At 44.4% G+C, this 25,692-nt stretch overlaps 1 protein-coding gene across 6 annotated transcripts in view; it reads left to right on the top strand.

Moving 5' to 3' along the window:
* Positions 1-25,000, top strand: part of RERE (arginine-glutamic acid dipeptide repeats) — a 255,086-nt gene extending 230,086 nt beyond the window's left edge. For 3 of the 6 annotated variants that reach the window (XM_064470531.1, XM_064470532.1, XM_064470536.1), the window contains 11 exons: positions 5,848-6,010; positions 8,213-8,305; positions 9,059-9,258; positions 10,520-10,681; positions 12,128-12,241; positions 13,153-14,537; positions 14,918-15,140; positions 16,389-17,112; positions 20,341-20,487; positions 20,669-20,849; positions 21,910-25,000. In XM_064470531.1, coding sequence (XP_064326601.1) covers positions 5,848-6,010; positions 8,213-8,305; positions 9,059-9,258; positions 10,520-10,681; positions 12,128-12,241; positions 13,153-14,537; positions 14,918-15,140; positions 16,389-17,112; positions 20,341-20,487; positions 20,669-20,849; positions 21,910-21,943 — 3,426 coding nt within the window. In that variant the 3' untranslated portion in view covers positions 21,944-25,000. The remainder of the gene's footprint in view (positions 1-5,847; positions 6,011-8,212; positions 8,306-9,058; positions 9,259-10,519; positions 10,682-12,127; positions 12,242-13,152; positions 14,538-14,917; positions 15,141-16,388; positions 17,113-20,340; positions 20,488-20,668; positions 20,850-21,909) is intronic. The other 3 variants (XM_064470534.1, XM_064470533.1, XM_064470535.1) reach the window with 3 other exon arrangements.
* The last annotated feature ends 692 nt before the right edge of the window (positions 25,001-25,692 follow it).

Genomic DNA, 25,692 nt, shown 5'->3' with positions numbered 1-25,692 from the left:
ATTTTCTCTATCTAGATATAGGCTCATAACGAGAAATATGCATGCAGTGCTCTCCCCTCACCATCTTGTTTCTACCTTGACATGGCAGGTGGGGCTGCTCAGGAGGTCAGAGGGTTTTTGTGTGGTTGGGCAAGCCCGTTGGCGTACATTTGTGCCTCTTGCGTTAGCAGCTTTTGGGTGTGTGCGTGGTGTAAGGGACCGATACCTTCAGTTTTGTCTCCCAGTGTATGGCAGTATTCTGTGTTGTTCTGTAGAGTCTGAGGAAGGGACCTGGAGATGACAGACAGCGGTTTGCTGGCCTGTACCGAACGAAGGTGTGGACTAGAAGATGCCATTGTGCCAAACTGTGCATGTGCAGCCTGTTTTCTTGATGTGCCCCTTGGCATGCAGGCGTTTGAGCAGGTGTTGTCACCGAGGCTGTTAAAGCCAGGGGACTTGGTGAAGGAGGCGGGCGCTGGAGACAGTGTTCTTACCACAGGACGTTAGTAATAGGCAGCATTAGCTAAATTGAGTTGACTTAATAAAATCTTGATGCGTTCCAGAAAGATTGTGAATTCATTAAGGCCACAGCTGGACAATCTGTTCCCCTCTGGTCTGCCATGACTAGTTTATAGCCATTGAGGAGAGTTGTCATTTACCTTTTCTGTTTAATTACTGTAAAGCTATTCCCCCTGCCTCCCAACTCCTTCCCCCCCGCGGCTGGCAGAGCTAGGCTCTGGGGAAATTAAACAGCAATTATTATGTTTGCTCACTCTGTTATAGCATAACAGATACTTGAAGGTAAGTTGATGTGTTTGCGTGATTGGCTTCCATAGGAGCAGTGTCTGTGCAGCAGGGCTGTCAAAACCTCTCAAATGCAGAAATGCATACACAGTGTTAATCCTTTGTTTACCTAAGGCAAGACTAAACACAAACAGGGGGCGCAGCTTGTATTGTATATTTTACATTTGAAAGCTACTGATAAGAAGTGAGAAACCAGGGCATGTAGCACTCTGCCGGTGCTCATGTGAGGCTGTTACAGGTATGGAAGAGTTAGGAAGGCCTGCCCTGGTGTGTTGTGCCTTGGAGAGCTTGATTGAGCTGCAGAAAAATACGGGTGAGAGCAGTGGGTGGAAATGGTGGGAGAAGTAAGGGAAAGGGGCCACATGACAAGGAAGCAATCTCCTAATAAAGGCAGGTGGCCTGTGCAGTGCAAGCAGGAGTGCTGGCTTAGGGAGGATGTGGGCTGTTGGGCGCATGAAGACTCTTTTCAGCCCTGCCTCCAGAGCTGAACTGCAGAGAAAGTCTCGCTGCTGCATCCTCATGGATCTGAACCCTTTCTTTCTCGTTAAAAATAATCCCTAGAACAGAGCTTAAAAGGAGATGAAGCATGACTTTTTTCCTATGTACCTACAACATGAGGTATAATGGCCTTGGCAGGAGAAGGTAAGAGATTTGAGGAGTTGTGAGCTCCAGATGTATTTCAGAATTGATGAAAGCTGAATGATGGTTTTTAGTGAAGAACATATCCCGTCGTGTGAAACTTCAGTCATGGGAACGTAGATGTTCTCGAGAAGAGGTGGCATTAAAAGCCTGAACAATGCTTTTTTTTTTTGCTTTGATCTCCCCAATTGCTTGGGACAGTTAATCAGATGTTAACATAGAAAAATGGAGTTGTGTTTGCAGAAGAGGGAGGTGTTGCATCAAGCGAGGTGAGGCTGTTACTGTGAACAGCTAAGTGGATTGGGGGAGAAATGAATCTTTTCCCCACACTGATGGAAAAACCTGTTTCTTGATGGACTCAATCTGGGAGGGCACTAATAGCACCTTTCTTGGATGTGGCACAGAAGAAGAATTAGAACTGCTCATTGAAGGGGTGGTCTTGGAGTAGACTTGTGGGCATTTTATTGGGACTTCCCTTCTAATATACTGGACTTACTGGTAGGTGATAGAAATGGAGAATTGGATCAGAAACATCAGTACCTGGGGGGCTGAGAGATGGGGGGGTGGATTTCAGGGACAGGAAGGAGCCCATTAACAGTTCTGGTGAAAGAAGGAGCGACTTGGATGTGGAAGCCCTTCCTGCTGTTCAGTTGCCTCAAAATACTGGCTATATTACCACCAAACATCTCGAATCTTCCGACTGCTCTTATTCATTAGGCTGGGAGCTGTGCTGGAGAATGGGTTTGCGTGTGCTGTGGGGGGCTGCTTCACTGAACACGCATAAGCGAATGAGAAACATGAATTATGGGTCATCCATGTATGTGCAGCCATATGAGATTTTTGCTACTTCGTGTTGGAAGCGGTGATAAGCTGGGCCATGCATCGCTTAAGTCACCAGTTCATTGTGAGGCTTTATAGTGGTGTTAGTGCCTGTTCTATTGCTGGTCTCAGAGCTTGATTAAACAGGAGCATGTTACTGTGTGCAGGGAAGAGAAGAGGGTGGCAGAAGCGGTTGGATGGTGCTTATGGCAAAAGGAGGCAGTCTCCTAAAGTCTGTGCACTTCAGGCCACTAAACTGGATTAGAGTGTGATGAGAAAGGTCGCAGTTTCATGGAGCAGGTTCGGCCCTCCTTGAACTTGGCTTGCAGGCTGTGAGTTTCTCTTCCACCATCAGCCAGAGGCCTCACCACAGGTAGCAGTTGCTTCAGTGGTTTCACCCCTTCCTTAACTTATCTCTGAAGTCTGGAAATGAGGGGGATGTCTCTTAAGTTGAACGAGTATAATGGTGCAATGAAGGATGGTTCAGTCTGCTTTATTTTGTGTGATTTTAGTGTGTATGTTGCTAGCAATACCCAGTTCCTGGCACAAAAACCTTCAAAGGAGGCGAACAATATATTTGGAGGTTGTTAGGTTAGGGCTATTCCCCTGGGTGTAGACCTGCTACGCAGAAAATCAGATTCGCAGCAGCTGCTCTCAGCCCTCCCCCAGTGAACAAGGACCAGACTGCCTCAGTTCATCATGCTGTTCGCAATTATAGTACTGAGACGTAGGATGTGTTGACTGCGAGACCTTGTGGCGAGGTGAGGTGAGATCGCCAGGAACAAAATGATCATTACAGGCCACTCATGTCAGCAGCGTTTATGCTTTGCTGTTTGCTTGCAAGCAAAAACAGCAGCTAATTTGCAAGGCTGCCTTTTGTAAAAGGGCCTTTTGATCAATGCTTGCCTGTGTTAATGTTTCAGTAGGCTATTGATTTCTGCAACAGCTTTTGTTCCCTGAATTTATGTGCCATGGGTTTCGGCAGCGCACACTCTGCATGTTTGATTAAAGTTCATTTGACTTCACTTGCAGTGAAGCTGGAAGCTGTTTTTACTCCCTGTTTGTAGAACCAAAGCTTTCCCACTTATTCCTTTGTGCTCAAGCCTTTGCCACCCATGCAGTCACCAGTGTATGCCGTTTCTAATCCTTCCAGACTCACTCCACTCCAGCGTTTAATCCCTTAGGTAGACAGTATAATATTAGATAGCTAGGCGGTTAATAAGACCTGGCATGGAATCCTTCCAGTGTAGTACGTGTCTAAGCAGTGTGTATGTATGTAACGTTAACGTTCTCTGCGTATGCTTCCTCTCTGACTTCTTCGTCTGTGTCAGAAAGTTGAGTCATTTACTGAGTCATGTAGCTGTGCAGTCTGACGATGAATTCAAAGTACAGAATATTCTCTAGTCCTTTAATATATCCAGATTTCATAGATGGGGTAAAACTAGGTGTTGAATAAACCTCTATTTCATCTTTATCTGCGTGCCGTTGTGACTGCGGTGTTGGGAGGGTCTCAGGAAGAGGAGATAAATATACACCATTTCTTTAAAAGTTTGGTTTATGATGTAGTGTGTGCATAAGTTGTTAAACTTCCCTTGGGACCTGATGGGTTTGCGATGTGTAAACAAAGCTTAGATAGGTTCCCATTTCCTATTTTATGGTAGGAGGAAAACAGATTGGTTTGCGCTCGGCTGTTGCTATACGTCAGAGGACACATTAATTCACTGACATAAAGACATGGGATTTACTGGCTTGCTCCTCGGTGCTGACACGTCAGATTTGATATAAATGGATTTATAGGTAAAATGTGGCTATGGTTTCATTTGCAGGAGACTTTCTACCTCTGAAAAGCACTGCATAAGCTTTCCTGCAGCGCTTCCTCTGCCTCCTGGCACGGGTCATATCCTCCGTTTGACAAACAGTTGCGCTGGGTGGACTTTGAGCCCACTTAATGGACGCAGAGTAAAATGGTATTTCTAAAGCAAACATGTACAGTTGAACATGCAGGAGCAGAGCAGGGTACTGGGTGTCAGAACCCTGTGTTCTTCCCAGACCTGACATAGCTTGAATGCTCATCGCCAGCCTGTGCCCATATTAGTGGTAGATTCTCTTCAGGAAAGATATATCTATTTCTTTTTTTTTTAGTGGGACTTTTGTCCTTCAGAATCAACGATTGTAGGTAACGATTAATTTTGCTCACTTAATCCTTCCTCCTCCTGACAAGCATCACTCTGAATACAGTTTGGTGTGAATATTGTTTGGGTCTGTGGTGGAGATCAGTAGCATCGATCCCAGCTGATAGCAGTGCAGATCAAAAATGCATCTATTTTGTCTATCGCCAAAATCAAAGTTGTGGTTGTGTTCTTCTGGTGTTTCTATTTTTAAATTAGGCATTGGTAAAATTCCTAAGTGTCTTGAATGTCAGCAGTTAATGTCTAGAACAACATCCTCCTTTTGTCTTTCAAGTGTTTCAGTGGTACAGATGTTGGTTGTGGCTGTAATTGCTTGTTTGAGGCCCTTGGGAGAGTTTGGATTAAGGGTGTGTCTTTATTAGAGTTAACTTGAGTGATCTGCCCCGAGTACAGGCTGCAGGATTTCCCCACAGAGGGAGCGGGCTGAGGTTATGTTATTTGATCACATAAAATGCAGTTCAAAGAAACTCTTTTTGTGGGCAATTCAGGTATGTTTGTTCTGATGTTGATTTTTCAAGGGGTTGGTTAGAACTTCTCGGTTTTTCTCTTGCAACTTGAAAGAAACAACACCTTTTACCTTAGAGGCAGACAAGTCGCCAGGAAATGATGGGTTTCAAAGTAAGAGAAGAGATTAAAACCACATGCTGTTCTTTCGTTCGGCATTACATCCGCTAGTTTGAACGGCAGCTGCTCCAGTTTTTGAACGTAAGCCAGATTCATTATGCTGTGAAATTATCGCTCATTTCTCTAGGTGTGCTCTTTTAACTGCTTAATTAATTTAGATGTGGGCATATATATTCAAATTAAAACACGATTTACTGTAGTAGGGTTGAGTTATGGTTATAGACTTCTTATTGAACACATTTTTATTCTAACTTGCAGCTTCTTAAACAGGAATACTTAAAAATATCTGTAGGTTGACAATATGGCAGTATCTGTTTGAATTGATCCTTACTCTTTCTGTAAACACCAGAGAATTCTTAGCAGTCATCAGTTATTTGTTCTGACAACTCACTGAAAGGTGGTCCCTCTCCGGATGCGGTGCCTCCTGAGCTGTGCAGAGGTGTCAACAGGATGCTGACAGCAAGGCAAGGGCACCCCCTTCCGAACTGCCGAGACCGGCAGTGCCAGCAGCGTCCAGGTGGAAGCTGGGTTCTTACCAGCCAACCTCCTTTCTTTTCTAGAGGAGGAGAGGAGAGAGAAGGCATTTGCTTCTGTTCCTCCCCTGCAAAAGCAAACAAAAAATAATGAGGATTTTTTTTTCTGTCTTATCTAAAGAATTCTTTTGTCTGGCTGAAATGCATCATGCAGCTTCCTACAAAAATCCACGTGCACGCATACAGAGAGCAAAAGGGAGGAAAAAAGCTGACAAGTCAGATTTGCATGCCCCTCTAACATACTCCTTCTGTATTTGCAGGGAGAACTAATCACCTTCTATTACTATTGGAAGAAAACCCCTGAAGCAGCAAGTTCTCGAGCCCACCGTAGGCATCGAAGACAGGCTGTGTTTCGGAGAATTAAAACTCGAACTGCTTCCACTCCAGTCAACACTCCCTCCAGGCCCCCCTCCAGTGAATTCTGTAAGTGGAAGCTAAAAGCAACGCATTTATCTCTGTTTAGATTCAGGGAGCAACAGTAATGTAATGGTGCTGTACCTTCAAGTGAATGAAGCAAGGAAATGGAGTTCAGGCAGTTGCCCTCTCCTGTTCCTGTACCATTATGCTGGAATGTGGTAGGCGTCTTTGATCACCAAGTGCTTTGTGCAGTTCTTAAACATAAAAGCATCCTGTAAGGATGGAAACATTGCCCTGGTACTGAATTTCCCTACTCTTTTCTTGGTTTTGTGTTGTATTTTCTCCAGGCTTATTACAGTAATGGGAATTAGAAAATGCCAAAAGAAGGAAGTCCTTCATCCCTTTGGAAGGAAGTCCCTTTCATCCTTACCCATACCTTCTGCTTGATCTCAGACGGTGTGCTGCAGCCGGCACCGTTGTATCTTAACGCATCTTGGAAGAACTTTGCTCTTGACTGAGGCAGAAGGGTCTAAGCAAAGAATAATTACCCAAGCCAGTGAAGGGTACTGCATTGCTGCAAGGGGTTATGATTAGGAATGCCCGTATGGTTATATAAACTTTTATCCTTATGTAAAAGGCTTATGTTACTCTGTGAGTTTTAAGTCTTTCCATGTACTAAACCCAGCACATCTCACATGCCTTCTAAGGAGAAGGGACTGTGCGGAAGGCAGAAATTGGCAGAATCTTGTTAATATGGGGAAGGTAGAGGATGTGGTGAGCAGGCAGGACAGAGAATTCTGGAGACGGTAGTAAGAAAGGGCTATTAGCTTCTCCTTGCTGAAATTGATAGGACTTACTGCTGATTTCTGTGTACACAAGAAGTGAGGATCTTGACTCGACAGCTCAATCCAAGGTGCCCTCAACACTTTGGAGCGCACGTGGCTGGAAGGACCCATCCATATGGATCCGATTGCAGGATGAGAATAAAAATCAATTTACTAAAAAGAAAGCGAGTTTTAGCCTGGTGTCAGTTTTGCAGTCAGGGTTTAAGCACCTGCAAGAATTAATGTAGAAATTATGCTAGTGTCCTGTGTTAATTTGAAGGGTAATGAGTTGATGACAAACCCTAGTGGCAAGTACTGTGGAATCCCTCCCTCTCTATAACCTGCATGTATTGCAAAGTATTGTCTTGGAACCTTTAGAAAAACAGCATTCTTGCATCGAGGACTTCTTTTCTAATTAAAGATACGAACAAAAGAAGCCACAGGGCTTTCTGCTCGCGGCAAATTATAGACCTGTTATGTTGTGAATATATAATGGCGGTGCTAGAGAAATGCAGTACTCTCAGTAGAACAGATTTACTCCTGAGTTGTTTTAGGAGATGAGGGTAAGATACAGTTTTTGTGATGTCTGCAGATTTTCAGTGGTTTAGATGGTGCATTTTAGCTCGCAGCCTTGTAATCGGCTGGTTTGCTATATACTGTTTGCCACAAAGCAAAGTGACCCTTTCCATATTCTCCACTTCTTCTAAACATGACATTCTTGAAATGTAAGTTTGCCACAGGTTAAAACTCTTATGGAGGCTTGCAGTAAGAATTGGAAAGCTGGTAGTATCTTTGTAGTACCTCTCATCCAAAAGAAAAACAACTTGTTTTTCAAACAGGTGTGTGATACGCAAGCATTGCTTCTTCCACCCACAAAACATCTCTAGCTCTTGGGTTAAATATAGCCACTGTCTAACAGGGCATAGCAGCAGTCCCCAGCTGGTTTAGAAGATAACGTCTAGAAACAAAATAAAAACCAGAAAAGCCACCACAGTATCTGGCCATGGAATCTAGTAAAGTGGGATTTAGGTATAGGATATTTGATTTTTTAAAGTTTGACCAGGTTCTAGAGATATAAACACCCTTTCTCTTGAAAATCGTGCTTTTGGAACACAGCCTCTTTAACTAAGCATGAACAGTATTGGAATGGCAACTTAATTGGAAGAGCATCACGTACTGAATCAAAAGTTCTGTGAATTGAATCACTTGTTGCATTCCTGGAATCCTCCTTTAATCCGTAGGCTGATCAGGTCTGGCCTTGCTTAGTTTGCAAAATCAGAAATAATGGCCATCCAAGGCAAGGTGATTGTAGGAAGTCACAAAGTTTATGCGAGGACTAGTTGTTATTAACTGTTATTTTAGCCAAGTAGGAGGAAATAGAAAATCCTGCTGAGTTTTTCTTTTTTCCATTTTCCTCTTCTTCCCTTGTTCTTTACTTATTCAGTGGACTTGAGCTCGGCCAGTGAAGATGACTTTGACAGCGAGGACAGTGAACAGGAACTGAAAGGCTACGCCTGCCGTCACTGCTTCACAACCAGTACGCACCTGATTCCTTGCTGTATTTCTCTCCCTTCTGCTACTGCCTATTTAATGCAGGTTCATTCAAGCAGTTTGTGTGCATGTACAGCTGTTCAAGAAAAATGTGGGGTTGAATCAGGTAAAACACGCAGCGTTCCTAGCAGAGTTAATCATGCTTCACCATTGCAAATTAATACCGCAGTGACTAAGGAGACTCCTGAGAGGTAGACATTTATACAGGGAAAAAATCTACATAATCTGTAATCTGTATAATCCATTTGTGATGTAGCAAAACAGTATTGGACTGTGACTGTCACACATGAAACTTCTTTATGCTGCACCAAATCTGCTCTGCAGCAGCCTCGTTCCTCTAGGTATTCCACAAGGCTGTCTGATATTTGGGCATATGCATGGCATGCAATTCTGAGCCCCAAAATAGGGGAGGGAAGGAAATGAGAAGTTCATAGCACACACAGCTTCAAGAAACCACACCTTTGGAGAAGAATAGCTGCATGGCAGCTCCCAGGTGGAGCAGATAAGGCTTCCTCCTTTGTTTTCAAAGCTGTAGTTGCTTAAGTAAACAAATAGTTTGTAAACTAAAGATGTGCCCTGGAACAGGGCAGAGTTTTCTAGAAATTTCTCCAACTTTGTTGCCTGTAGGAAAGCAGCTACTTTTCTAGTTGTTGTATGCTTTTTTTTAATAACGCAATGTGTGTGTGCTGAGTACCTGGTACAGCGCGTATTTCTAAGCTGTTGCTTTTCCCACCCCAAGCCTCCAAGGACTGGCACCACGGCGGTCGAGAAAACATTTTACTGTGCACTGATTGTCGCATTCACTTCAAAAAATACGGAGAGCTGCCACCCATTGAGAAGCCTGTAGACCCTCCACCCTTTATGTTTAAGCCTGTCAAAGAGGAAGATGATGGACTTAGTGGAAAGCATAGCATGAGGACAAGGCGGAGTCGAGGCTCGGTAGGCTTAACACTCTTGCATTGCAGCTTCTTCTGTAAAGACAAGGTGTTGTCTGGAAAAAGGTAGTCAAACTTCTAACATAACACTTTCCCCATCTTGCTTGCCTGCTGTGGTATGTGCCTGCTGCTGCATTTGTGTGAGCAAGTGTGAGGGTTGCTGAGGTTGAGGCTGTCTTTGGGAAAAGGAGCTGAAATGTCTCTTCTGCAAGTTCTGGTCAAACTTGTTATTTTTGTGTTTTCAATGACTGGCAGTGGGCTGCCAGCATAAGGGGCACTTGACCAGTGTATTGTCACAGATTTTGTGCTAGTATGTATCCTTCTTCCAGCTGGATCCTGCCAGAGGTAAGCCCTTGGGCTTATTTTAAAGGAAGAGTATTAAAAAAGAAATGCTATTCATGTGGTCTCCTGATATTACTGGAGTTAAAAATCTCTTCCCTACAGAAAACTGTAGTTTGCGCCTCTGGTCAGTGTGCTCTGCCCAGAGTTTTTACTTGGGGTGAATGGCCATGGGCCTTACTGTGCACAAGTCACCTGGGAGAACTCTGAGAGCAGTTCTGGTTCATTTGATGTTTGGTTTGGGTTTTGGCTGACAGAAAGCAGCAGATATATTTCTTTTCCTTGCCCTCCCCTCTCCATCTTTCTGATCATGATGATATGACCATTGCTTCTAAATATCTTGTGAGGCTACTGTCAGGTAAGGTTGGCTTCATTGTTTTTAATGGTATCCAGTCATCCAAAACACTGCTGAACAGGGAGGGAAACAGCACTAGTTATTGAAATATACTCTACTGTGATTCCTTATTGCATGGCAGGAGCACATTGAAGTTACGGCTTTAGAAACCGGTCTTGGTTGCTTGAATGCCAACAGACTTTTTTTAAAAGAACATGAGGCTCCCCTCCTACCTCACTGAGTGTGTACACACGCTTACAAACATGCGTGTGATTTATGACGAAAATTTAGCATGCAAGCAGCAGCAGCTTTGGAACATCTTTCTAATGTTGTCACTTCTAGCAGCCACTACTAAGTAAAATAATCAGCTCTTAATGTTTTTGAAAAGACAAATTAAGGATTTGCCTCCTTTTGCTTTTAAGTCCAGATGACCTTTGAAGGAAAAACTGTTAGAATGTTAAATGCTCTTGATAGTTCATTTTTCAAGCTCTTAGCAGGAGCGTCCATCCATACCCCTGATGTAAGGCAGAAGAAAGCAGAGAGGTTGGACAAATGCTGACTTTGATACACTTTTATTTCTGTTAACAACTAGATGTCTACACTACGTAGTGGTCGTAAAAAGCAGCCAGCCAGCCCTGATGGTAGAGCATCACCTATTAACGAAGACATCCGTTCCAGTGGCCGCAACTCCCCTAGCGCTGCCAGCACCTCCAGTAATGACAGCAAAGCAGATTCGGTGAAGAAGTCTACCAAGGTAAAATTTTCCCATTCTTTTGTGTTAGGACTGGACACCTGAGGCCTCTTCAGTCAGCCGAATGAGATGCAGATTCTAGGAGGCCAGGGAAACTCTCGGTGACCTAGAAATTCCTACTTGTGCGGATAAGCAAAAAATGTAATGGTGCCTCTGACTGATGCTTCGTTCCTGTACATAAGGATGCATAGTGGTAGGAACCATTAAAGTATCCCCAAATAACCTTGCTGCTCTCATGATAAATTAATCCTTCAATTTCAGATGCAAATGCAAGCATTAGGCTCATGGAAGTAATACAGATCAGAAATGCTATATTTGAGACAAGCAGACAGTTCTGGGGATTTTTTTTTTAAAGCAGTACTTAATCTTTGTTTACCAAGGCATAGGAATATGTAGTGATTGAGACTACTTCTGTTACTTTTTTTTCTGTATGTACATTTGATTTTTCAGAGCAAGCTGACAGTTTAGTCTGTTTAAATGAGTAAGTGCTTTTCTAAGAGAGTACTGAAGAAACAAAGCCAGGTGAAGCAAGAAGGCTTGCCATTAAGCAGTGTAAATTGAAAAGTAGCCAGTAAAAAATAAATATTTTTTTTAAAAAAGCTAAAACTGGAGTGTGGAGCAAGTTTTCACATGATAAAACTGAGAACTTAGCAAAATTTGAATTTAGGTTAGGTAATTATGTGATATGTAAAGCTGTCCCAGGCCATGAGAGAAGGTAGTAATCTTGTAATAGCTACTCACTGTTAGCCCTATATTTGAGGGGTTAGAAAAATATCCCTCTCAAAATATCAGGAGTAAAGCAAGACTTTCATGTAGTAGAAAGAGGCTTATCCCATGCCTGTCTACTGCAGAAATTCTTGCTCCATCCTCTGTTTACAACTGGCATTGGTCTCCATCAGAAGAGCGTACTGGGCCAGTTGATCTGGTATGAGTCCTGATGGATGTGATTCTTTCTGTACAGCTGAAGGTGGAAAGAAAACTGCTTTGTTTAAAATACTCCTTCACTTTCAAAGCTTGAGACCGCCTCTGCATGATGAGGAATACTTTGCTCCTTTTTCCTACTAGCTTGTGTCAGAAATGTGTGCAGACTGCCCTTTGGTTTTCTGTCTGCAGAAGTAAAATCGCCATCTGTTTTGGGTTCTGTCTTAAATCTGACCTCCAGAGGGAGTGGCTAGAGCATTCTGTAGATGCAAGTCTTCTGGGAGCTGCCTCTGGCAGATGGCAGAATGCAGCAGCAGCTCCAGAACTGTTTCCCCTGCAATGTGTAACTGGACAGAGGGACACACGTGTATTGGATTGTTGTTAAATACTGAACTTCTGATCAGTTCTTCTGCTCCATAGGAACCCTTCTTGTTCATTTGTATTTAATATGGTAGTGCCGGCATACACTCAATTTACCTTTGCATTTATATCATTGGTAACTGTTGTCTTCTGCTTCATTTGTGGCAGAAGATAAAAGAAGAGGTATCTTCTCCTCTCAAGAACTCCAAGAGGCAGCGGGAAAAGGCAGCTTCTGACACAGAGGAACCTGACAGGTCCAATGCCAAAAAATCCAAAACTCAAGTGAGTCCCACAGCGGAATGTTTTCTCTGAGGAGGATGGTTTGAGAGTGGGAGGGGGTGCAAACCTGGTAACAAACCAAAACATGAAATCAATTTAAGCCACAGCAAATTGTAACTTAATTTGCGGCTGGAAAGCAACCATGTTATAATGTGTTCCTTCTGTTGAAAAACAGTGGAATGATACGGGGTAAGTCCAGAAGTCTTTTTTTTCGTTTGTTTTAATATCAGTATCAACCATAGAGGAGTATACTTGGATTATATTCCACCCCCTCTCCCCAATTTTTTTTTTTAGTTGAAATTTGGTTTTTTCCTCTTCTGTGGCAAGTTAGAAGACCTCCACTGGAGTTCTCTTAATTTAATGGTATCAAAGCTCAATTGAAATACTTTCAGGATATCTTTTCAGCTCCATGTACCCGACCAGTTTCACTCTCTGCACAGGATTTGGGAATTCTGGCACTGAGCCTTCTATATTACAGACCCACAGAATGGTTGAGGTTGGCAGGGACCTGGAGATTGTTCAGTCCATTCACCCCCTCTGCTCAAGCAGAGCCACCTAGAGCCAACTGCCCAGGCCCTTGTCCAGATGGCTTTTGAATATCTCCAAAGATGGAGAGTCCACAGCCTCTTTGGGCAACCTGTTCTATTGCTCAGTCACCCTCACAGTGAAAAGATCCTCCTGTATTTCAGTTTGTGCCCATTCCCACTGGACACTGCTAAAAAGAACCTGGCTCTGTTGTCTTTGCACCCTCCCTTTGGGTATTTATGCTGCCTGTGCTGTTTTGAGTCCTGTGAGGTTCAAAGGGTGGTACTTGCATTTGTCTTTGCACAGCATGTGCAATAGGTTGCATGCTGGTAATGTTCCTTGTGCAGTTTTCTCATGCACAGTGGTTATTCTTCCCTCTCGCCCTGCAGGAGATCAGCAGGCCAAACTCTCCCTCGGAAGGTGAGGGCGAAGGTGAGAGCTCTGACAGCCGCAGTGTCAATGACGAAGGGAGCAGTGATCCCAAGGACATTGACCAGGATAACCGGAGCACGTCACCCAGCATCCCCAGCCCTCAAGACAATGAGAGTGACTCGGATTCATCTGCGCAACAGCAAGTGCTGCAGGCACAGCCCCAAGTGCTTCAGGCACAGAGCGGTTCTGGCCAGGCTCCTCCTCCTACACCACCTATATCAGCCCAGTTACCAACATCACTGCCCACAGCATCAAGCACTACGTCAGCCCCACCACAGGTCTCGCCATCGGCATCCCAGCCCCCTAGCCAGCCCCAGGCCCCTGCGCCGCCACCTCCTCACTCTCACATACAGCAGGCCCCTGCTTTGCACCCACAGAGACTCCCGTCACCTCACCCACCTCTGCAGCCTTTGAGTGTGTCGCAGAGCCAGCCGACTCCTGCCTCTTCGCAGCCTCACTCGCAGCCTCCGCTCCACAGTCAGGCCCAGCCTGCCCCTCACAGCCTGCAGGCTCAGCCCCTCCTGCCTCATCCTGTACCTTCCCAGCCATTTTCCCTCCCCACTCAGTCATCTCAGCCTCAGGTTCCCCTTCAGACACAAGCACCATCTCATTCTCACTCTGCTCTCCAGGTTCAGGTAACGCAGCCTGTCCTGCCAACCGCAACCTCACTGCAGCAGGCTCAGCCTCCGCGGGAGCAGCCCTTGCCCCCTGCACCCATGGCCATGCCTCATATCAAACCTCCCCCTACTACCCCAATCCCTCAGCTCCCCACTGCTCCATCCCACAAGCACCCACCTCATCTTTCTGGCCCTTCTCCATTCTCAATGAATTCCAACTTGCCTCCCCCACCTGCTTTAAAACCTCTGAGCTCCCTCTCAACTCATCATCCTCCGTCTGCGCACCCTCCTCCTTTGCAGCTGATGCCTCAAAGCCAACCACTGCAGTCTTCACAAGCCCAGCCTCCTGTACTGACACAGAGTCAGAGCCTTCCCCCTCCTGCTAATCACCCCCCATCTGGACTCCATCAGGTATCCTCCCAGCCCCCCTTTTCTCAGCATGCATTTGTCCCAGGAGGCCCACCTTCCATCACCCCTCCTTCCTGCCCCTCCACTTCCACGCCACCCACTGTGCCGGGCATCCCACTTCAGACTTCCATCTCCACATCAGCAGCTTCTAGCGGGAACGTACCGGTGGTGACAGCCTGCACGCTACCACCTATTCAAATCAAAGAAGAAGTCCCAGATGAAGCTGAGGAGCCAGAAAGCCCTCCCCCTCCACCCAGAAGCCCATCACCAGAACCTACTGTGGTGGATACACCAAGTCATGCTAGTCAATCAGCCAGGTACGGAGGTTGCCAGCAGTGCTTCCTTAATGTGCTCCATTTTCCTGTGTAGCGGGGCACTCCCAAAAGCTGAGAAATGAGTGTATTTTACATGTGCAGCTTGTCAGTGTCTCTTTCTAGCACAATTTCCCTCTGTTTCTCCGGAAGGGTGCTGTTTCAGCCAAGCATATTCAGACAGGGCATTACAGTTTGTAATTGCAAGACAGGTTTTATACTCCACTTGTTTGTGGAGTAATATGGTAAAATTACTTTTCTCGTGGCTTTTGCAGAACCTGGTAGTGCTATCATATAAGTGCAGAGTGTTACGTTTTTGGACAGATAGCTCTTAAATCCCAAGCTCTTGCACCTTTCCCAGGGCTAACCTCTTTCTCTTCTTTCAGGTTCTATAAGCACCTGGACCGTGGCTACAATTCATGCTCAAGGGCAGACTTATACTTCATGCCTCTGGCAGGGTCGAAACTGGCCAAGAAGAGAGAAGAGGCCATTGAAAAGGCCAAAAGAGAAGCAGAGCAGAAAGCCAGAGAAGAGAGGGAAAGAGAAAAAGAAAAAGAAAAGGAAAGAGAGAGGGAGCGGGAACGTGAAAGAGAAGCAGAAAGAGCTGCGGTAGGTCTATCTGTAGCTAAGAGCTGTTTAAGGGAGTTGGCGTGGTAGGATCTGACCTGGTCGGTGACTACAGAACGCAAATCCCCAGAAGTGCTGTAACACATGTGCAACCACGTATTTGCGAGCGTGGGAGCCTTGTGTATTAAGCGAGAGCCAACCAGCTATGAGCACCTCCTGGCTGCCTGTGACTTCCTTCTCTTTAAAGGAAATGGAGAGTTTCTACACCTGGTCTTTCTGACGTGCGGGAAGCCGGTGCAGCGGGGGGTAATGAGGCCAAGTACTGCCGTTTACTCGCAGTAGAAAAGCACTGTGCAGATACAGTGAATGCCTTTGTGTACCGTGTACTACTGTGCAGGCACAATAGTGCTGTCTGCTAGCAAAAGGGGGTCTGAAGGCTTTTTAAATTTGGCATAAACCTAGTTAAAGGCTTGTAACTATTTTTTTTTATGGAGACACCCAAACTCCAGTTTTGGTATAAAGAGCTAATACAACTGTCAGAAAGGAATGGTTACTTCTGGGCCCACAGATTTGGTAGGCTGGTAATACATCATAGATGCTGAAAAAGAAGGTGCTACAGTCTTCCTATTCCATGGTGCATTTCAGAGATCTGAATCGTAGCTATGTGTTTCTGTAGGATTATAAAAGTCAGGATATAGCATCTGTCCATTAAGGGCTGTGTCATGTATGGGAGCTTTGCTTTATTTTGGGAATGGGGATCCTTGGGCAATTGCATGGATAAACCATGCTTATTGTGGTCCCCAGAAGTGCTGTGCTGCTCTCGTACGGGGGAGAGAGCAGGATGCAAAGTCCTGATGTGAAAGGAGCAGAATTTGTTGCACCTCGTGGAGGTGACTTTCCTTGGGTTTAGTAAGTTTTAGGATACAAGCAGTGTGGAGAGGAGAGGGAGAACACACTGCAAGTAAGACTGATAGTCCGTAGTGACGTGGTACCAGCCAGCCGTTGCCCATAGCTGTGACATGTGCCAACTAGTTGCTGCTCTATTAACTGTAAAGCAGTTGGTGTAGCTTTGAGGCTGCCACTACAAAGTAGTTATCTTCTGGCCTATAGGGTAGACAGAATCCAGTTCTTCCCCAAACTGCACTGGAGCACAGGACTGCAGGAGCCACAAGGCTAGCAGGCTGAAATTGCTTCCTCTTAGAGCTCGAAGCACAAGAAGGGAAGTGTGTGCCTGCTGTGTTTTTAAGCCAAATGTGTTGAATTAAAATTCTCTTCCCCCATTCTGTGCAGCAGAAGGTATCCAGCTCCTCCCATGAAGGCCGTCTTGGAGAGTCTCAGCTCAGCGGGCCAGCGCATATGAGACCTTCATTTGAACCTCCACCAACGACCATTGCTGCTGTACCACCATACATCGGTCCAGACACACCTGCTTTACGAACACTCAGTGAATATGCCCGTCCTCATGTCATGTCACCAACAAACCGTAATCATCCCTTCTTTGTCCCCCTGAACCCCACCGATCCACTTCTGGCCTACCATATGCCTGGCCTCTACAATGTGGATCCCACCATTCGGGAACGAGAGCTGCGAGAGCGGGAAATCCGGGAGCGAGAAATCCGGGAAAGGGAGTTGAGAGAGAGGATGAAACCTGGCTTTGAGGTGAAGCCCCCGGAGCTAGATGCACTGCACCCAGCTACTAACCCCATGGAGCATTTTGCCAGGCATGGTGCACTGACTATTCCCCCAACAGCAGGACCTCACCCATTTGCTTCCTTCCACCCGGGTTTGAACCCCCTTGAAAGAGAGAGACTTGCACTGGCAGGCCCACAGTTACGGCCTGAAATGAGCTACCCTGACAGACTGGCAGCAGAGAGAATCCACGCTGAGCGGATGGCATCGCTGACAAATGACCCGTTGGCACGGCTCCAGATGTTCAACGTTACGCCTCACCATCACCAACATTCGCACATACACTCGCATTTACACCTACATCAGCAGGATCCCTTACATCAAGGTGAGCCCAGGGAAATGGGCTAGGCAGTTTCCTGGGGAGCCTCTCTCATGAGCTGGTAGCAGCAGTCTGCCCGAAACAGGCAAAGTGTGACTCTGGAATTCAAGTAGCAAAATCCCTGTTTGCTGCTATATGATGTGACTTCTGTACTGTATAAGGTTGTGATAACTGAAATGCAAGCAATTTGGGGGGGGGAGGGTGGACCAATAACAACGATAAAGTACAGTGACCTTCGCTGAGGCTGCACACTGTCACTGTAAAAGGTTTGCTGTTTTGTTTTGGGGTTGGGTTTTTTTGGGGGGGGGGGGTTGGGGTTTTTTTGTGTGTGTTTTGGGTTTTTTAAAGTACTAGAGTCCTAGAGCACCACCTTACAGTGGTGTCTGGTGTACAGGAGGTGGAGAATGCACTGGGTGAAGGGAATTCACTAGGAAAGATGTCATGAAGTGCTAACACTGCTAATGCTAATGGCTGTTACAAATTACAGCTGGGAAGGAGCTGAAGCTGGTGTTTCCATATAGGAGCTGAAAAGAAAAAAATAGGAGAGAAAGACTTCATCTCTTTAGCCTTTTGACATGCCAACCATCTGGCTTTAGTGGAGCTGAAATTCTCTGTCACAATTCTTGTAAGAACCATGTAAATTTATGGGTTGGCATCTTTTTAGCTACAGTGTATTCTATGTGTGGAAATTTTTTCCCCAGAGTGTTTAGTAGTCTCAAAAACGAACGCCTTGCTCATTTCTAAAGCAAGCTACGTGGTTATTCCTCTAGAAGTCTGGAACCTGGATTCTGAAAGATGAGGCACTAAGCAGAATTTGTCTGATTTTCTGGTGGCAGGCTGGAGAGAACATAGCAAGCAGGCACCAGGTGCAGTAGCTGCTAAGTAAGGGGAAAAAAAGTCCAAGTATCTAAAAGCACAGCTTCTGGTGCAGCTGGCTACAAATGTAGTGTTGGTGCAAGCAAATATAGCATACTTTGCCGTGGAGCAATATGCATTAAATGTAGCTGGGACGTCTGCTTTCTGGAGTTCGGAAGGAATTTGGTTGCTCTTGCAGAAGCCAAATTGTATAGCAAGGAAGTCAGCAGGGTCTTGTGAGATTGTTAAGGGCTGGGGGATTACAGGTAGGAGACGATAGTGCTGAATATCAGCATTCTTAAAGCTGTCAGCTGTGGACTTTGAGACTCACTGCACAAATTAGACTGGTTCGGTCTGAGGCAGGTTTGCATACCCCATTGATAGCAGAAGAAATTTGTCGTAGGTTGGGTCTATATAAGGATTCTGTTGTCAGGTAAGTCTCTTATCACCTCTGTGCAGGTAAGTCTAGATATTCCCCCGTTATTTGTTCTGGACAAAACCGTGCCTAGTACATTCCCACTCTCAGTGTAGCGGGAGACTGGTGCAGACAAATCCAAGTCAATTCGGTGTCAAGTCTCTTACCTGTATTTGAGAAGTAATTTGGCTTTAATCTTGGGTGCCAGGTTAAAATACAGTTAGGGGCTCTTGAGTGTCTCCAAGTGGTTCCTGCTCCAGAGAAGCTCCATAGGTGGGTGAGGCCCTAAAGTGCATAACCCATATGTCGCCTTAGAGGGGGGATGAAGAGAGGGTAAAATGAGCACACATTTATGCTCTGTGCCAGATAACAGCCGAGGGAGAATTGTGTTAGCTGTGTTGTGTTCCTTTCACTGGCGGTTCCTCTGCAATCTGCGAACAGCTTAACACGCTGAGATTTCAGTTGAGCTGATGAGTAAGTATTTTTCAGGTTCTGCCAGTGTCGTATTTTCCATCATATTGGGTAAAGTGACATCAGAGAGGTTGTCTACAGGTGTCCCTCTCCGCACAAGGGTGGTGACCATGTCATCTTTGGCAAAGGGTTTTGCCAACTTTTGGCCAATCAAGTAGTATTGGTGAAGTCAGAAGGATGCTTAAGAGCTTCTGTACTAAATCTCAGTAGTGATCTTCCAATTTTATGTGTGTAAAGGGGAAATAGGGAGAGAGTTTTGGGGAAAAATTTTCTGTGTTGACCATCTTTGTTGTGAAGAGATCAGAGTTCTCTTCAGAAAGAGAAGCTAGATGTCAGAGAATGATAGATAAAGGAGAACACATTTCCCTGTCACAATGCTGCAATGAAGCATTCCACAGTTCTCTCTGATGGTTTTGGGTTTTCTCAGTTTAATCTGAGTTGAGCATATTCCTTCCTCGGGTTGGGAGCAGATCTGTAATTCAAGTCACTTGTGCTCATAGACAGACATGGGGTTGCTTATTTCCAAGAAATCTCCAGAAAAATCAGCTGAAACAATTTGGTTTGTAGCAATATATTTGAGGTTAACCTGTAAAAGCCAAAAACAAGAGATTGCTAGGAGAGCAGTGTAGTAAAATTTGGCCCAGAGATCCATAGATTAAGAGGTGGCCTCACATATAACAGCTCTACAGAGTTGAAAATAAAGCTGATGCGGATTTGCCCAGCTGCTTATGGTTTTGGCTGGGTCTTTGTCTCTTTGAATCTTTTCTGTTTGTTGGGATAATAGAGGCCTGTTCCCCGGGCCAGTCCGTTGCACAAGCACACCAACACGCAGTGGTAGGTAGAGGTGGGAACAAGTGGTTGGGAGGTAAAGGCTGAAGAGCAGATAGCTTTTCTCCAGAGTCCACTTAAGGTGTTTGACAGGGTGTTTGCACTCTGAACACAGGGTAAAAAATGTAATTATGATAAGAATTGAGGGGGGGAAGGGGGGAAGGCTGTACAGGGGAGAGAGATCTTGCAAGGCTAAGTGAAGGTAAGAGCTGTAATCCTTCTTTTAAGTCTCCAATTGCTGAACAGATTTCACAGCAATGTCTCAATTTGCCCATGTTAGGCTCAGCAGGTCTGATTAGCAAGCACTGCTACAATGTGTATGGGACAAATGTGGAAGGGACATCTGAAAATAAAAGCTTAGGTGGCTTAGTCACTTGATTTTTTTTTTTTACTTTATTTTTTTCAATACCGCCTGGTGGATTTCTTTTTCTTGCAGAAATTGAAATCCCTGGGTTGTTTGTTTAACAATTAACTGTTTGGTAAGCAGATGTCACCTGAAGATAGAAAAGTGGGTTCTAAATTGGATGGAGCGAAGCTCCTGGTAATTACATGCCAGTTAGGCCAAATGCTGATCCAGCTCAAGTCTAACAGGGCTTTTGATCTTCTAACAATGAGCAATGCTTGCCAAAGCAGTTGATTGCTTGCTTTCTTTCCTTCTTTTAAAGGTTCAGCAGGACCTGTTCACCCGCTGGTGGATCCTTTAGCAGCTGGACCCCATTTGGCACGTTTTCCCTACCCACCTGGGACCATCCCCAACCCATTGCTAGGGCAGCCACCTCATGAGCATGAAATGCTCCGACATCCAGTCTTTGGTGAGAGCATTTTATGGTCCTATACAAAGGCTGGCTCTTGATTGTCATCTTTTCTTCTGGGTTTTAGCATTTGTTGGGAGGGGAGTTGGTGGAGTTGAGCTGTAACTTAGGTTACAGCCAAAGGTTGGTTGGGACAGCTCTGCAGACCTCAAGTGTCTAAAAATGGGCAACTCTCTCTTAGGTACTCCTTATCCACGAGATCTGCCTGGTGCCATTCCACCTCCTATGTCAGCAGCCCACCAACTGCAGGCCATGCACGCTCAGTCAGCAGAGCTGCAGAGACTGGCAATGGAGCAGCAGTGGTTGCATGGGCATCCTCACATGCATGGTGGTCATCTACCAAGTCAGGAAGATTATTACAGGTGAGAGGTCCAATGAAAGCTTTTGGCGACTGGGTGGTGCTACAGCTTCCTTCATCTTTCTCCACATTCCATCTTTTTTTCTTCTGAATTACTGCCTTTCTTACTGTGTGCTGAGTTACTGTCCTGATGCAGTTATGGAAGATGGTGAAGCTGTACTAAGACCTAATTTTAGCACAAGTGATAGGGCAAATTGGAGCTAGGCCCAAATTATTGGCACAGGGTATAGACTCGTTGCAACGTCGACGTTGCAGAATTACCTCTGGGGTTTTTAGTGTGATACTTACTATGATTGCTGCTTCCACATCTCTCTCTCATTTGAGAACAGTGGAGGAGAGTGGGTAAAAGCTGTATGAATGAGAAGAGGGGAGGACTTCAATAAATCTTAAGAAATTACTAAGGGCAGTAGGAAGTTGAAATGTGTGAATAATACAGATCCTGCATTACCGGCTGAGAATGCCTAGATGAATCTCGTGAGTTCTTTCTCCCCAGAATGCTCCATGGGGTCGATAGTAGAGTGGTTCTCTTCTTGGCCTACCTTATGTGATGCCACCTCACTTCCTGTTTGGCAGTGACTGCTGACAATATGTTAGCTAAGAAGAAAAAGCCACCACCACCTAGCAAGGGTCATTCCGGGTGCCTGTGGGTAGCAAGGGTATCTACGAAGCGGCATGTTAAACACCCACCCTGCACTGCTTTACTCTGATGCTTCAGTCCTTGCTTCCCCTCTCCAAAGTCGCGTGCTGGCCTCGTGCCACAGGGGCAGCCAGTCTGTCGTATCTACGAGCACAGATAAAGCTCAGGCGTGATGAGCTGGCACTAGTGATCTTGCTCACGTGTAAGGAGCGCTTTGGTAGCAAAAGGTCATCGCTTCCTCCCACAACAGACAGTGTTATCGCTGCTGTTACGATAGCTCTCGTTCTTGTGCTGAAAGCTCACAAGTCCTGTTGCAACCTCTGTTCCCTCCAGGGCGGCCGGGTGAGGTCAGCAGGAAGGCAGGCTCTCTCTGAAGTGTCGCGACACCTCCTTCGTTTTGTTAAAATGAGTTTTCTTTCTCTTTCAGTCGACTGAAGAAAGAAGGCGACAAACAGTTGTAATAAATTATTTATTTGTAATGCTGGCTATGGAAACCCCAGTCCTTGGGAAGGAGTGGAACATTTTTACATACAATAAGAGCTACAAAAGGAAAAGAATATCTTATAAAGATTTCTTTATATATTTAAAACAGAACCAACCACCCAACAAGTAGAGACTTATCAGCATAGTGTTCGTTTGTAGAGAAGATTTCTCAAGACTGGTGTGGGTCTCCCTGCATGACAACGTATTCAGAAGCCTATTGAAAATACAGGACTGTGTGGAATATTCAGAGAACTTCCTGCAATCTTGGTTTTTTTTTTCTTTTCTTACTAGTTTGTTTTGAGTAGGTGCTAGAATCAGGTTCACAACACAAGTCACTGTGCGTGAAGAGACACTCAATGCATCTATAGCTATTTAAAAAAAACAAGGATTGCAAGTAGGTGACATAACAAGCTCTGAATTGAAGTGCTATAATAATAAAAATCTACTTTTATTTTAATACATTGTAGGAAATCTTCATAATTTTAAAGAGAGCTCAGTTCTGCAGCATGGCTTTTTAAGTCTGTAAATAACTTTTTTGGGTAGAGGGGAGAAACAAAACAAAACAAAACTCCAGAAACATTTATCTTGATTTTCAGTAACATCACAAATTGTGAATTCCTACCTGGTATTGACAGAATACAGAGTTGATTTTTTAATAAAATATATATATATAATTATCCCTTTAATTAAAGGGAATGATGGGTATCAATAATTTCAAATGGGTAAAAGCTTGAAATTTGGTTTGATATCAACAATAAGCATTAAAGGGAGCTGCAGGGATAATGTTGCAAATGACTGTTTCTGTTCTTGGTTTTTTGGTTTGTTTGGGTTTGTTGGTTTTTTTGTTAGTGTTACATCTCTCTGTTCTGCAGATGATTTCTGTTGAGTCGGGTTTCTCAGCAGTACAGGTGTCCCTTGGAACTAGCTTACCCTTTTGATGCCTACTTCAAGGATTAATTTTCAGCGTGGCCATAATACACTTCTTTCCTATTACCTTTTGAAACTTAATCTAACTACATTGGTTTTAGACTTTAGGCAAAGGTTCAAAGAAATAATCTGTTCTAAAATCTCTTTTTAAAAATGTTCCGTGGCTCAAACTAGTACAGCCAGAATTTTGTATGCATGTGCATATTTTTGGAGGACGTGCTCTTTCTGGCCTCTTACGTTTGATAAGTTCTTAAGAAAAGTGGATAGGCAACTCAGTTAGCGTTCTTAAAGTTGTTTTGCAAAGACCACTCTGTACTTCTCTTTGACTGTTATAGCTTTGGTTTTGTAAGCAAAAACTTTTTAATTGCCACCAGTGTTCTGTATCTCAGGAACTTACTGCTTTTGGATTAACCGGTTATATGGACAGTAACATTTACTGACTCCCAACACAACAGGTCCGTGCAGAATAACTCCTGTTGGCTAGTTCCCATGTGGATGGTAAAAGGAGAGGAATACACAGAAGGCCAGTGAGCATTATTTTGGAGACAGCCCTGCTTACTGTCTAGGCAGAATTTTTTTCTTTTTTCACTGTTTTGCCATGGGTTTTCTTTGCCAGAGCAGAGGGCGATACAGCCGACGGACATCTGAATCTGCTGGCCGTTTTTTTCTGCTGGTGCATAACTTCCCCCCCCCCCCCATTCTCTCTCTTAACTCACGAGTGCTCTCTCTCTGCTGTTGTAAACTGTTCAGTGTGATGGTTGTGTCATAGGACTGTACTGAGCCATGTTTGATAAACTTGTAGTTAATCATACATTCTGATGGAAGGCATGGCATGCGCAGTGCTTTATCCACCTCGTGGGTCTCAAAACAGCATCAGTGCCCACAGATTACTGTTGGACAGTTAGTAACATCAATTTACAAATTAAAAATATGCATTGGGATGTTCTGGGTCCACTTAAGCCAAGAGTGGGTAGGGGAGAGAGAGGAGGACTATTTCAGCTGATGTTGATATTCCTTTTTTGCTGTCCTCCATTCCAGATTTCTCAGTGCTAAAGAGCTACACTAGCCTTTAATCAGTTCCATCTGCTATATTTGAACTCTCTGTGAAGGTATTAGGAGGAACAGCTAATGTTTCTGAGATTTGGAAACCGTGAGGTCAATCTAGAATCGAGAATGGCAAAGTCTTCAGTCAATCCCTTCAGTCACTGTCTGCAGTGATCAGGTGAAATGGTTTTCTTCTGAGTAACTTTTTTTTTTTACTTTTGCTAACAGTAGACTAGGTAGTAAGATCGGTCTGCTCAGCAGAGAGAGTGCCTCAGTTTAAAGGTCTAATTAGGCACACTTCAGTTAAACCTCCCCTCCTTGTTTTTACCATGTGGAATTTGGGAGTTTGGGGGAGTTCAGACATTTCTTCTGATCCTTCTCTTTTGCTGTTATTTTTAGCTATAGCTGTTCTTAAGGAATTTAAAAAAAAAAAAAAGCTAATTGCCTCCCATGGTTCTCTCTCCATCTGTTTTTTTTTTTCAGCTGAAGTTTGCAGTCTGTTCAAAAGCTATTAATTGATTTATTTTTTTTTTCCTTTCCCCCACCCCACCCCCCCTGGATTCTTATAATCTGGGGGGGAGTTTTTGTTCACATCATCCAGCAAATAAGCACTGAAATTCTTCCATTTTAGACCAGTGATTAACTACAACTTTACATGCAGTGGTTTTTGAAGCCACCTTGGTGTTCGATGCCCTGTTAAAACAACCCAGACCTTTTGATTTTCTTTAAGAAATCTCTTATTTTTCCTCTGATTTGAAAGTTTATTTTTTAATTTTGCTTTAGTGTTTTTGAAACGTCTCTCTTGTTCTATGTCGTCATGGTTGAGCTTGTTTCACTGCACCGTTAAAGCAGAGTGTACATTCTGACTGCTACATTTATATATATCTTGAAGCTTAATGTATATATGAGTAGTTTGCCATGGGATAACACAGTGTAAACAGAGTAGAAACCCAGAAATCGTGACTTCTGTGTTCTCTCCATTTGAGTATTTTGTAATTTTTTTGAAATATTTGTGGACATAAATAAAACCAAGCTACACTACAGCAGCCAGGTTTTGCCTGCAAGCGAAATGTGTCTGTTGATTGTTGTTAGTGGGGAAAGAGTTATTTTCATCTGGGATAAAATGGGATGCCGGCATGGCCATCTTGTTTGTTTCAAAGCTGTCTTGTCTGTCTTGGCTTTATTTTTTCTTTCCTTGAGGTCATTTAATTTTTAATATACAGTACGCAAAACACCAACATCATGTCCAGTTCCAGAGTATATTCCGCCTCCCTGAGGCACACTTATGCTCTAGGGCCATACTGCATAACTTTGCTATGTTTTTCCATAAGTTAAGTCGTCAAACTGATAAGGATGAATGTGCAAGGATGTTTTGGCTGTCAGGACTTCAGGAGCTTTCTGTGTACAGTAGTAATATACTGTAGCCATTGATCTGTCTGAGCACAAATAAGTCGTTAAAACGAAGCGTGTGGATAAGCTCTTATTCCATCAGTCAAAGAAGAGTAAAAAGATGAGAACTTCTAAACCAGAGAGGACAATTCCCCTAGTTTCAAGAGAGTAGGGAAGACTGCATGCCATCATCTTCTTTTAAATTTGCCTGTGAACCAAAGGTATCCAGAAGGCATGCAAGGGAAAATGGGGCCTGATGACTCGTGAAGTGTAAGCTTGAAATGAGATATAGTACGCTATGTATATCCCAGTAGCTGGAGTTTTCATGCATCTTATTTTCTAAGAGATGTTACTTTGTGCCAGCAGA

Source organism: Phalacrocorax carbo, chromosome 20, assembly GCF_963921805.1.
Source record: "Phalacrocorax carbo chromosome 20, bPhaCar2.1, whole genome shotgun sequence".
In the NCBI taxonomy this organism is placed as follows: Eukaryota; Metazoa; Chordata; class Aves; order Suliformes; family Phalacrocoracidae; genus Phalacrocorax; species Phalacrocorax carbo.
Note: the sequence above shows the minus strand (reverse complement) of the source record. Positions and strands in the feature narration are given on the sequence as shown.